Source organism: Odocoileus virginianus, unplaced genomic scaffold, assembly GCF_023699985.2.
Source record: "Odocoileus virginianus isolate 20LAN1187 ecotype Illinois unplaced genomic scaffold, Ovbor_1.2 Unplaced_Scaffold_5, whole genome shotgun sequence".
NCBI lineage: Eukaryota > Metazoa > Chordata > Mammalia > Artiodactyla > Cervidae > Odocoileus > Odocoileus virginianus.
The window spans coordinates 4,307,339-4,320,623 of NW_027224267.1; the positions used below are offsets into that span (position 1 = coordinate 4,307,339).

The 13,285-nt window shown below is 47.3% G+C and overlaps 1 protein-coding gene across 10 annotated transcripts in view; it reads left to right on the forward strand.

Moving 5' to 3' along the window:
* Positions 1-13,285, forward strand: part of GRK4 (G protein-coupled receptor kinase 4) — a 59,656-nt gene that overhangs the window by 23,657 nt on the left and 22,714 nt on the right. For 5 of the 10 annotated variants that reach the window (XM_070462572.1, XM_070462575.1, XM_070462573.1 and 2 more), the window contains 4 exons: positions 1,742-1,819; positions 7,654-7,757; positions 11,282-11,374; positions 12,545-12,608. In XM_070462572.1, coding sequence (XP_070318673.1) covers positions 1,742-1,819; positions 7,654-7,757; positions 11,282-11,374; positions 12,545-12,608 — 339 coding nt within the window. Of the gene's footprint in view, positions 1-1,741; positions 1,820-7,653; positions 7,758-11,246; positions 11,375-12,544; positions 12,609-13,285 lie in introns of those variants that run through there. The other 5 variants (XM_070462577.1, XM_070462576.1, XM_020889861.2 and 2 more) reach the window with 3 other exon arrangements.

The window sequence follows — 13,285 nt, forward strand, 5'->3', positions numbered from 1 at the left end:
GGTGCAGAGTCGGACACAACTGAAGTGACTGAGCATGCATGCCTCCATTTTAAAACTTTCTATTTTCTATTGGACTGTAGTTGATTTACAATGCTGTGTTAGTTTTAGGTGTACAGCTGAATCTTCTGATAAATCATGAGCCCTTTAGTTGGTAGGTGCCTGGCTTGCTAGCCGTGGCGGCAGGATTAGTTTTTCGCCGGTAGCCTCGTGGGTGCATGAGCCACACCTGTGTATGCCACCACGCCTCACTGCAGCTCCGACTCCCCTTGTGGTGGGTGACGCCACGTTCTTTGAGCTCCTTGAGTGGGCAGGTGGCGTCTTATCCTCTTCCTTCTCCTGGCCGCAGACATGGTGGTTCGCTCTGTTTCCCTGCTCATTGTGTGCTGAATGAATTACACCATCTGTATCAGTCAGGGGCCGAGGAAAGACGTGGAAGCGGTAGCAGATATGCTGAGAGATTTATTGCAAGGAATCAGCATCCATGATGCTGTGATCCGGCTGGAGGTGGGAAATCCATCAGGAAGGACAGGACAGGCCTCCCCAGCAGTGGGTGAAGCTGCTCTCTTCAGGCAGAACTTCTCGAGGAAGCCTCAGCTCTGCTTGAAAGGCCTTTGACTCGTTGAACGAGGAACTCTGGTCACGTCTACAAATACCCAGCAACACTGGGTTAGTGTTTGAGTAACTGGAGATTGTTGCCAGTCTGACTGGCATGTCAGAGGCCATCACAGAATCACAACACTTCCTTTCCCATCGATTGTCCACCGTATCGTATCCAGAGCTCCTAGAACTTGAGTTGAGCAGTCTGTGAGTAAACAGTGTGCCGGTCAGTGTGCTGGTGAGTGTGATGCCTTTGAACAGAGAGGGTGGAGTCGGCTCTGGGAGGGCAGCTGGCCTAGGTCCCGGGCCCTGTGCCAGGCCTGAGCAGAGGAGGGAGGGGGCTGGATGCTGACACGCAGCCCTTCGTCCTGGAGTCCTCTCCATGTGTTCAGTAGAGCAGCCTCCTTGGGTCTTCATTCCCCACCTCTCTCAACTCCCACCTGCCTTTCAGCTTCACTGCTCTTCAGGGTCCCACTTGCAGAACTTGGGCTTCATGAGGCCTCTGCATCCTCCTGTCTCCCTGGCTGGGGACGCTGCAGAACAACTTGTTGAAATTCTCTTATCTCAGCCTTGGCGATCTCCCCCTTGTCTCTCTTTCTCTTCTCCGTCTTCCCATTCCTTGTTCCTTGCTCATCCTCGATGGGGGTTTAGATACTGAAGAGGTGCTGCCTGTGGCTTTGTTTTCTCGCCTGCATGCTGTCGCCTGCCCTTCGGTTGATCCCTGACACGTGTTTGTGAATGGTGCCCACTCAGGTGTTGCGGACTGACTCCCTTGGGAGCACTGCACACAGGTGTCCAAGTGCCTCTTGGGCTTTCCTAAAGCGCCGTTGCCGAGAACAGCCCAGGTGGTTCACCTTGCTCCATTTTGTTTGGCCACATTTGAGGGCTGAAAATACAATATGATATAGGGAGCATTGTGGTGTGTGTTGCTTTATTACATTATTGATCCTTTGAAAATAAGCCAGTTTTTCCCCTCATGGCCATCAGTTTCCCAAAGAAGAGCTGCAGATACTTGATCAATAGAGCTGCTCACTGGTTCTCAAGGCACCAAGTCAGTTCCACAAGTCAGAGGATTTTTGAAACATTACAAAGTCCACAAAGAAGCTTAACTAACATTTTTCTTTTGTGTCATCTCTGCAATCAGGCAGAATATGAAGTGGCCGCTGATGAGGACCGAAGACGCTGTGGGCTCCTGGCCTTGGACACATTCTTCAGGGGAAAGGTGCGTTTTCTTCTTTACATAAAGATTTGTACATGACTTAAATAATTAGAGCACATAGCCATGTTTACTTAGTTGGAATAAGTAAGTAATGAAATGACTCCATTTTACTTTAGAGTCAAAGCCCATTTGGGTCTGAATCATCTCTGCCACTCACACTCACTGTGGGAATATTTTTGTGCCCACTAGACAGTCCACTGGGAGCTGTAGAAGAAGGTTTCATTTGTGTAGCTTTTAAATCTTTTTTGTTAATTTCTTTTTTCTTCCTCACCTTTTCTGAAGAAAAACTCAAACAGCAAGGAAGCTGTCAAGGAGAAAGATGCAACTTGGAGAGCCATCCTGGCTGACACAGCAAGTGTGGAAGCGGGGGGGGCAGCAAACACCTGCTTTTGTCGTCGTTCAGTCGCTCAGTTGTGTCTGACTCTCTGCGACCCCATGGACTGCAGCCTACCAGGCTTCCCTGTCCTTCACTATCTCCTGGAGTTTGCTCAGACTCACGTGCCATCCAGCCATCTCATCCTCTGTCACCCCCTTATCCTGCCTCAGTCTTTCCCAGCATAAGGGTCTTCTCCAATGTCAGCTCTTCACATCAGGTGGCCAAAGTATTGGAGATTCAGCTTCAGCATCAGTCCTTCCAATGAATATTTAGGGTTGATTTCCTTCAGGATTGACTGGTTTGATCTCCTTGCAGTCCAAGGGACTCTCAAGAGTCTTCTCCAGCACCATAGTTCAATTCTTTCATACTCAGCCTTCTTTATGGTCCAACTCTCACAGTCTGTATGTGACTACTGGAAAAACCATGGCTTTGACTATACAGACTTTTTGTCAACAAAGTGATATCTCTGCTTTTTAATATGCTGTCTAGGTTTATTATAGCTTTTCTTCCAAGAAGCAAGTGTCTTTTAATTTCATGGCTACAGTCACCATCCACAGTGATTTTGGAGCCAAGAAAATAAAGTCTGTCACTGTTTCCACTTTTTCCCCATCTATTTGCCATGAAGTGATGGGACCAGTTGCCATGATCTTAGTTTTTTGAACTTTGAGTTTTAATCCAGCTTTTTCACTCTCCTCTTTCACCTTCATCAAAAGGCTCTTAGTTCCTCTCCACTTTTTGCCATTAGGGTGGTGTCATTTGCATGTCTGAGGTTATTGATATTTCTCTGGGCAATCTTGATTCCAGCTTGTGCTTCATCCAGCCTGGCATTTTGCATGATGTACTCTGCATATAAGTTAAAAGCAGGGTGACAATATATAGCCTTGACGTACTCCTTTTCCAATTTGGAACCAGTCTGTTGTTCCATGTCTGGTTCTAACTGTTGCTTCTTGACCTGCATACAGATTTCTCAGGAGGCAGGTAAAGAGGAAGTGAAGTCGCTCAGTCGTGTCCGACTCTTTGCGACCCTATGGGCTGTAGCCCACCAGGCTCCTCTGTCCATGGGATTTTCCAGGCATGAATACTGGAGTGGGTTGCCATTTCCTCCTCTAGGGGATCTTCCCAACATGGGGATTGAACCCAGGTCTCCCGCATTGTAGGCAGATGCTTTACCGTCTGAGCCACCAGGGAAGCCCTGGAGGCAGGTAAGATGGTCTGGTATTCCCGTCTCTTTAAGAATTTTCCACAGTTTGTTGTGATCCACACAGTCAAAGGCTTTAGCATAGTCAATGAAGCAGAAGTAGATGCTTTTCTGGAATTCTCTTGCTTTTTCTGTGATCCAGCAGATGTTGGCAATTTGATCTCTGATTCCTCTGCCTTTTCTAAATCCAGCTTGTACATCTGGAAGTTCTCTGTTCATGTACTGTTGAAGCCTCATGTGGAGAATTTTGAGCATTACTTTGCTAGCATGTGAGATGAGTGCAACTGTGTGGTAGTTTGGAACATTTTTTGGCATTGCCCTTTTTTTGGGATTGGAATGAAAACTGACCTTTTCCAGTCCTGTGGCCACTGCTGAGTTTTCCAAATTTGCTGGCGTATTGAGTGCAGCACTTTCACATCATCATCTTTTAAGCTTTGAAATAACTCAGCTGGAGTTCCATCACTTCTACTAGTTTTGTTCTTAGTAATGCTTCCTAAGGCCCACTTGACCTCACACTGCAGGATGGTTTACAAACAACAGGAATTTTTTGCTTACAGGTCTGGAAGCTGATAGCCAGCACCTCCTTGCTGTGTGGTGGAAAAGGTGTGAGGTGTTTCTGGAGCCTCTGCTATAAAGACTCCATCCCCACTCACAGGAGCTCCATCCTCTTGATCTAAGCATCTCTTAAGGGCTCTGCTTCCCGGTATCATCACTTTGGGGGTTAGGAATTCAACATATGTATTTGGGGCACACATTCAGATCACAGCACTTGTATATAGAAAATCTTGAGTGTTTATACACATTAGGGAGAAAAAAAGCTGCGAGAGCTAGTAAATGAGTTCAGCAAGGTTGCAGGATACTAGATCACTAAACAAAATTCAATTGTGTTTCTATACACTATCATTTAAAGACCAAAAATGAAATTAAAGCAACTCCATTTACAATAGCATAAAAAAGAATAGAAGAGTTAGCAGTAATTGTTTATAACAAAAAAAGTGCAACCTTTAATACACTGAAAACTTCAAAACATCATTGAAAGAAAGTAAAGCAGAACTGTAATAAAATGGAAAGAAATCCTGTATTCACAGATTAGAAGATTTAAGATTGATTTGTAGATTCAATATAATCTGTAACAAAATCTTAACTTCCTTTTTTTGAAGACATTAACAAGTAGATCTTAGAATTCATACACATACTGAAAGGATCACAAATAGTTACAACAACCTTAAAAAAGAAAAACAAAGTTGGAGGACTTACACCTCTCAATTTCAAAGCTTCACTACAAAGCTGCAGGACAATATGGTCCTGGCGTAAGAACAGACTTATAGATCAACAGAATAGAACTGAGAGTCTGGAAGCAGTCAGCTGACTTACAGTAAGGCTGCCAGGACTATTCATTTGGGGAAAGGAGAGTCTTTTCCATAAATGGTGCCAGGACAGCTGGGTACCCATGTGCAGAAGAAGGAAGTTGGACCCTTATTTAATATTGTATACAAAAGGTAACTTGAATGTGAACACCATACTATTCTAGAAGAAACCTCTCAGGTGTGAATCTTAGCTGTAGAACTTCAGGTGCAAAGCTTCATGACCTCAATTTAGACAGTGGTTTCTCATCCGTGACTTCGAGAGGACAGCAACAAAAGGAAAAAACAGACAAACTAGACTTCATCAAAATACAGTACTTCAGAGACCACCGTGAAGGAGAGAAGGCAGCCTGTAGAGTGGGGGAGATATGTGCAGGTCTGGTGTCAGATGAGGAGCAGGAATCCAAGATACACAACCAGCTCTTACAGTTCAACAATAGGAAGACGACGCAATTTTTAAAAAATAATGAAGATTTGTATTTTTCAGTTCATTGACTCTTTGCGACCCCATGGACTGCAGCACGCCAGGCCTCCCTGTCCATCACCAACTCCCGGAGTTTACTCAAACTCATGTCCATTGAGTCAGTGATGCCATCCAACCATCTCATCCTCTGTCGTCCCCTTCTCCTCCCGCCTTCAATCTTTCCCAGCATCAGGGTCTTTTCCAACAAGTCAGTTCTTTGAATCAGGTGGCCAAAGTATTGGAGTTTCAGCTTCAGCATCAGTTCTTCCAGTGAATATTCAGGACTGATTTCCTTCAGGATGGACTGGTTGGATCATTTAACAGAGGATAATAAGCATATATCTGCAAAATCTACCCCCATTCCTTCCCCACCAGTGGACTTTCCCATCAGAGTTCTCATTGTCTAAAACTTTAAAACAAGGCACTGGGTCATTTGGTAGTTTTCCCTGGCAATTACCTTTCCTGAAAAATAAGTATTGTTCCTTAATTTAAAGCCCCAGAAGCAATCTCTATTCCACTTTCCTTGTGCTTAGTATCAGGCCAGTGGTACCATCCTCAGCTTGCCACACTCAGGTTGCCTCACGACTCTGCTCATGGGGGATCTGAGCATTGCTTTTTTTCCCTGTGGAAATAAATTTCTGTTAGTGTGTTTTCTGAGACACTGTGGGAAGGATCTCTGTTTGGAGTAAGTCATTAAATAGTCTTCATAGAATTAACCTACTGTTTAATTTAGCTTCAGGAAATCGAGACCTTAGGAGGGTAAATAATACTATGGAAAACCCTAAGAGCTATTTCTGTAAAACGTGTATTTTTGAGACAAGTGTTGGAATTTAATGGCTTTGTCTTCTGGAAATTTTGTCTTGTTTCTGTTTGTCCCTGTGCCTGGAGCAATGCGTATTTGATGAGTCAGTGAGTGAACAAGCTTTATCCTCATCGTAGTGTCACCACGCAGGAAGAGAGTGGTCTCGGGGGCACACTGCTCAGGCGTGGCTCCACTACTGTTTCTGGGGCTGTACCAGAACGTTCCGTAGTTGGTTGAGTCTCTTCCGTTGGGTCGTTATGAGGCTAAATGACATAACATATCACTTGTATTAGGCAATTTGAATGACAGCTATAAATCATTATTAGCTATAACAGTATTATTGGTTTTGGGGGGAAATGTGAGTTTACTTCTTGTATATGCCTATCAATAGTTCAGCATCTTTGATTTATAGAAAACAAAAAGTTGTATTGTAGTTATTCAGCTACCTCACAGCCGGGAATCAGTCGGTTCAATGTACAGTTGAATGTGTTCTGTGTATTTCTTTTTTTTCCAATAAATCAGGACAGCAGTTTTGCTGTGTGTTTTCTTTTTCCAGAATCCTCTGCATGAGGGTCAGGAGAGTGGGAAGCTGGTGTGTGGGGATGTTGGTGAGAATGTGGACTCCTAGAGCCTTTTTGCAGAGCAGTCTTGCAATAAATGCCAGTGTTTTAAGTGTGTGTACCCTTTGGGCTGGTATTTCTCCTTCTAGGAACCTACCTTATAAAGCACAGCTGCGGAAAGGTTCATGCAGTGGTGTTTGCGTGGAGAGAACTGGCACCTGGAATGGCTGAGGGGGCAGAAGCCTGTCCTCTGGGAGCCATACAGTCACTGAGGAAGCAGGGTAGCTCTGTGGGTGTCAGCATGTACTCACCAGACTACACGTGTATTTATCCCATTTCTGTGAGGCGGGGAAATGTGTCTATTTCTGAGTATATGTGTTTACATTTTAATTGCAATTTAAAAAAAGCAAATTTCCCATCATAACCATTTCAAGGTGTACAGTTCAGTAAAGTACATTCACACTGACGTGCGTGCACACCGTCACAACCGCCTGTCTCCTGGGTGGTTTTCATCTTGCACAACTGTAGTTCTGTCCCCATTAAACACTAACTCCCTCTGCCCCTGCCCGCAGCCCCTGGCCCCTACCATCTGCTTTCTGTCTATGAATCTGACTAGTCTAGGGACCTCATGTAAGTGGAATCACACAGTATATTCTTTTTGTGACTGGCTTATGTCACTTAGCATAGTGTCCTCAAGGTTCCTCCACGTGGTAACAGGTCTTAGAATTCCTTTCTTTTTTGAAGCTGAATAATATTCTGTGTCTGGATGGACCACACTGTGTTTGTCCATCCACCATTGCTGGACACTTGGGTGGTTCCCATGTTTCCAGTGTCGGGAATAATGCTGTGAACTCGGGTGTATGGGCATCTTTTGGGGGCCCTACAGAGGAATGGTCAGAAGAGGCAGCTGACACACGGCACTCTGGAAAGCGAGACTGATGGGGGCGAAGGGGGTGCCCTGACCTGTCATTTCATATACTTCACGGTGTGGTTGTTGTCATTAAGCATTGATTCTGTCTCAGCTGATCATTTATGAAACCACTAACTGTCGTGATTGGTTTGTGCTGTCTGAAGGGTTCACCAGCCCCTCTACCAGAAATACCCAAAGACGTGGTGTTCAGGTGCAGGCAGAGGCTGTGGGAGGATCCATCCAAAGACGTCTTCGAGGAGTGTGCCAGGTGAGTGGGTGCACACCGCCGGGGCCAGATCCGGCAGCCTCTCCACGGGGGCGTGTCCTCTCTGGATCAGGGTGGTCCCCTCCACCATCAGGCGTATGAGGAGTGACGACCACACATTCAGGGACATCCTGAAGCGCCAGGCCGCAAGCTTGGCTTTGCTGCCTGCCCGGCCGCTCTGCCCAGCCTTCCACAGGGCTCATTCCAGGGTGAAAGCAGCCCCATGGAGCATGCACTGCAAGGATCTCTTCTGCAGACCTTTGCAGTCAGGACAGGAACATCCCGAGTCTGAGCAGTCGCCTGACTTCAGCTTCCTCGTGTGCTCAGGAGGAAAGAGTGGCGGCTGAGGTGACCTGGTCCCAGGCGTGGAGTTGTTTGTAAGCAGACGTTCATTCGGGTGTCACTCATTCCCTCAACATGCGCATCCTGAGCCCTGGCCTGTCGGGACCCGAGTGCACTCCCTGGGGCGGCCGCAACGCGAGGCCGACCCAGGAGCCAGGAGCTGCAGGCAGGCCGTCAGCAGGGCCGAGTGTCTGAGCACCCCAGAGAGGCTCCTTCTTTCCCCTTCCTGCTTCTGCTGTTGAAACTCTGTTCTGAAGTTGAGAACCATGGGAGTTGCACATGACTGGAGAGACTGGTCCGAAATTCTGCCTTCTCTGTGCAGAAATTGCAAGAGATAGGCATAACAGCTGATAATCTTTAAACAGGTGTTGGTATTCAGGCATCTGTCTATTTGATTAGTTCATGTGACAGATGGCTCTTCACTCCTACATGTTTATTAACTGTCATTTACCATCAGCTGCATGTGGCATCGGATAACTGGAGACGGCAGCACAACATTGTGTGGCCTCTAGGAGCCTGTGTTCTTATTATTCTGCCTCATCCCCGTCTTGTTACGGCCTTTATTTCCCCAAAACCTTCCTTTCTCATTTTAGTTCCCAGAATCCTGGTCCTGTGTAGTGAGCTAAGTGAGTCCTCTCTGCTCCACGGCTCCCACATGAAGCTCTGGTGAGAGTCCGCACGTGATGGTTAGTGGGAGCGTGAAGGTGAACATATCAGAAACCAGTGCTGAGCTGATGCACAGTTTCCAGGGTCGTGATACTTACAAACTGTGTGCAGCAGGTTCACGTGCCAGACTAGGGCAGTGGCGCAGAGTCTGTTGTTTTGAGGCAAGGAGTATTGGGAAGTAAAGTTGAGATCCTGGGAAGGTGGCTTAGTCGTTGACCTTAGTAATTTATACAGACCGTGAAATAGACAAACAAGTTAGAATCAGGCAGTGTTTGTGTTCTTTCATGGAGACACCTAAGGACCTTTATAAAGCGGATTAACTGAGCGGACAGTGTTAGAATCCTGACTGGTTCGCAAGTATTTGGAGCTGAGCTGCCCACGTGCTCGCCAGGGACAGGGGCCCCAGGGTAGGGCCACCACTGCTCACACGTGGAGGCGTGAGGGCCTGGCCTCCAGGACGGGCTCCGTTCTAGGACTGCAGCGGCGGCCTCTCAGCACCCAGTGACCCTGACAGACAGCTGTGTTGATGTGGGTTGTGACGGCACTGGTGTTCTGCTGTCCTGCAGAGCAGGGATGTGGTCCCCTGGCGTGTGGCCTCTGGTAAGCCCTTCCGTGAGAATGAAACTTTAAGATGGTAATGAATGACTTAGTGCTTCTATAAACACAGCGTCATTACTGAATTCCCTCTGAAGTGCAGGTCGTTCAGTTGTGTCCAACTCTTTGCGACCCCATGGACTGTATAGTCCATGGAATTCTCCAGGCTGGAATGGGTAGCCTGTCCCTTCTCCAGGGGATCTTCCCGGCCCAGGGATCGAACCCAGGTCTCTTGCACTGCAGGTGGATTCTTTACCAGCTGAGTCACAAGGGAAGCCCCAACTCCCTTGCAAGGGTCTCGGAAGGAGGGAGCCTCAGAACACAAGTTGAGAAGTGCTGTGCTGTAACATCAGTCAATCCAGGAACATCTGAATAACCTCTTTTTACAAAATAAAGGGAAGCAAATCAAGTGACTTGCTCAGAAGTCTGAAACCAGTGCAGTGCTGGGATTATTCTCACAGCGTCCTCACTCACGACCTGCTAGCGGCTCCCAGATGGGCCGTGGGCACTCCCAGGCCAACTCCACCACGCCTGGGGGATGGCTCCCTCTCTGTCAGTGACGCCGCTGCAGCTCAGGCGGTCCCCCTCCGCTCCCCACCCGGGGTCAGTGCGCTGCAGCCGCAGGACTCTGGCCACCCCCGTCCCCCAGCTGGACGCCGACTCACCTGTCTCCTTGACTGAGAGGTCAGAGTCATCAGGACGGCCTGTGGATGGTCCTCCTAGCGTCGGCTCCGTAGATGCTGACCCACGGCAGCGCTGTTTTAAAGGGCAGTCTATGTCCTGTCCCTCACTTACTCCCCAAGAACCGATTGTATTCCTACTATCATAAAGTCGCTGCTGCTGCTGCTGCTGCTGCTAAGTCGCTTCAGTCGTGTCCGACTCTGTGCGACCCCATAGATGGCAGCCCACCAGGCTCCGCCGTCCCTGGGATTCTCCAGGCAAGAACACTGGAGTGGGTTGCCATTGCCTTCTCCAGTGCATGAAAGGGAAAGTCAAGTCACTCAGTCGCGTCCGACTCTTCGGACCCCGTGGACTGCAGCCCACCAGGCTCCTCTGCCCATGGGATTTTCCAGGCGAGAGGACTGGAGTGGGTTGCCATTGTCTTCTCCGAAACAATGTACTGAGTGCTTTAATCAGTTAATTGTATTACTATCTTTGGTTCTGCGGGGTCTTGCTGCATGGGGCTTTCTCTAGCTGCAGGGAGGGGGCTGCTCTTCATTGTGGCACACGGGCTTCTCACGGTGGTGGCCTCTCTTGTTACGGAGCACCGGCTCTAGGCGCTGGGGCTTCAGCAGTGCGGCCTGTGGGCTCAGCGCTGTGTCTCACGGGCTTAGTTGCCCTGCGGCGTGTGGGATCTTCCTGGACCAGGGGTTGAACCCATGTCCCCTGCATTGGCAGGCAGATTCTTAACCACTGTACCACCAGGGAAGTCCTTGAGAGCTTTATTTTTAATATTTAAAAAAAGGTGACATCACATATTAACAGTTTCTACCCTATGACTATTGTCATCTGTACATTTACACTAATGTTAACTGCAGACTGTTTCCCTCTCCTCCTGAAATGCATGAGCCTCCATGAGTGCAGGCAGACACACACACAGCTTGAGTATGTTTTAAACTATTGTTTTTATACTGGGAGATTATTTTTATCAAGTAATTACTTCATTGATATTCTAATACTTAAAAAGGACCTCTGATTTTAAGAAGGTAAATCGGTTTTATTTCCTTTGAATTCTTGCGTTCATGTTTTCACTGGTAGCATTGGAAACTGGTGTGAGATTCTGTAATTGCAAAATTCAATATACTGAATTATGGGTAATGATTCATTTTTGCCATATTCAGCGCTCACTCATGCATTAAATCACAGAATTGTCTTCATTTTGTATTGCAGCCAGATGTACATAGTTGCATAAAATCTCTTTCTAGAATTGTCCATGACCATTTAAGTGAAGAAGCATTTGAAGAATACCAAGAAAGTGCATATTTCTCTCGATTTTTACAGTGGAAATGGCTGGAAAGGTATGTTCTCATCTGACATTTAGTGAAAACGAATTGTGACTTCCATTACTGCATTTTTTTTTCCATTACTGCATTTGACTGATGTATACCTTTCTGTATGTCAGAATGCCATTGGAAATCTCATTATTAATATTGTACAATTTCTCCTGATCCAGAGGGCTCTGTTTTCTCTTGTTAAAATGACAGTTAGCCCTGCTGCTGCCGTCGTGAGACAGTAAACCATGTCCTGGATTCACAGAAACACAATCCGCTATGGTGCTCGGGTCTTTGCCATCTCAGCCTCTACCCAGACGCCTACTAGCTATGTGTCCTCAGGCAGTGATGTGGCCTGCATGGGCTTTGGGTCCCTTTTGTGTCAAATAGAACCCACCCCCTGGAGAAGGAAATAGCAGCCCACTCCAGTATTCTTGGAAGTCCTGTGGACAAGAGGAGCCTGGTGGGCTCCAGTGCACGGGGTCGCAGAGTCAGGCGCGACTTGGTGACTAAGCCGCCGCCACCGCCTGGACTGCTGGTGTAGAACACTCAGCGTAGAGCCCGGCGCTCAGCAGAGGTGCTCGGGGAGCGCGCCGTGCAGGTCCCCACACACGGCGGCAGCACGCCACGCCTCCCCGTCCGTCACCAGCTCCGGGAGTTTGCTCAGATCCACGGCCATTGAGTTGGTGATGCCGACCATCTCATCCTCTGCTAGCTGCCGCCAGTGCTGCTGCTGTTACAGTGATTGTTGATTTATTAAATTTCAGTTCTAGCTCATACAGGTTTCTTTTGCTACGGTGTCAACACTGCCTTTGAGGTTCTTTTTCAAAGAGCAGCTCCCTGTCAATGTCACTTCCCTCACCAGCCTTCTGAGAGGCCCCGAGAGCTGTGCCAAGGAGACCACAGAGAGGTTTCAGAGTGGGGCTGGCACAGACGTGTGTTTCGTTCAGGCAGTGAGGGCAGCAGGGTCATTCTGCGTCTGTCTTCAGAGTCTTCACAATTTTAAACGTTCACGTGCTTGTCTCTTAAAAGCCGCCCCACTGAGGAGCCACCCCTCTGAGCACAGGCAGCTGGTCCTGGGCCCCCTCCCCAGCATCCCCTTCTCAGGCCAGGCCAGGGGCTAGGTAGGTTTTTCTCTTTCCAAATAGCAATGTGATGTGAGAGCTGAGGATTTTTTTTTTCCTTGTCATTAATTAGGCAACCAGTGACAAAGAGCACATTTAGGCACTACAGAGTCCTGGGGAAAGGCGGGTTTGGAGAGGTAAGTCGAACCTGACAGCTGTGAGCAGTACTTCTGGAAAGGCGTGGTCTTCAGGTAGCGTCTCGACTCCACCAATACAGTTATTTCTTTACTGTGTATTTTAGGGATACTTTTAGCAGCCACGAGAATTAAGATTGAACTTTGAACAAAAGGTACACACTTTTAAAAAATTCAGAGATCCAGTGGGGAGAATGATTCACTATCTTTGTGATTTTACATGTCAGTTCTTAGTTCTTAAAGAGGTTGTTTTCTCATGTGATCAATGTTCAAGTTTAGTAAGGTTGTCCCAACTGAAAAGATTATTCTGTTTCCATATGGTGGAGTTTCTGACGTTCCATTCTCATAACTGAGGACTAGCCTAGAAGTGCACATACTACAGGGTATATTACTAAATTTTATTAAATATTATTGAATATGCTTATTTAACTTATTTAATAATGATGTGTATGTACCTTATACCTACTTCGAAAGTTGTTAGAAAATATGGAAATTGGGGAAAATCCTAAAGACACTCCCCATGAGTTCACGAGAGACGGTCTTTAAATGGGGTTGGAGACCGTGTGGTAGGGGCAGGGTCCTGTCACGCCCTGTGCTGCAGCTGAAGGAGATGCTAACAGCCCTGCTGAGTGTGTGGAGCGGTCGTTTGAGTTCAAGCCTTGCTAAGTCCCAGAGTCAGG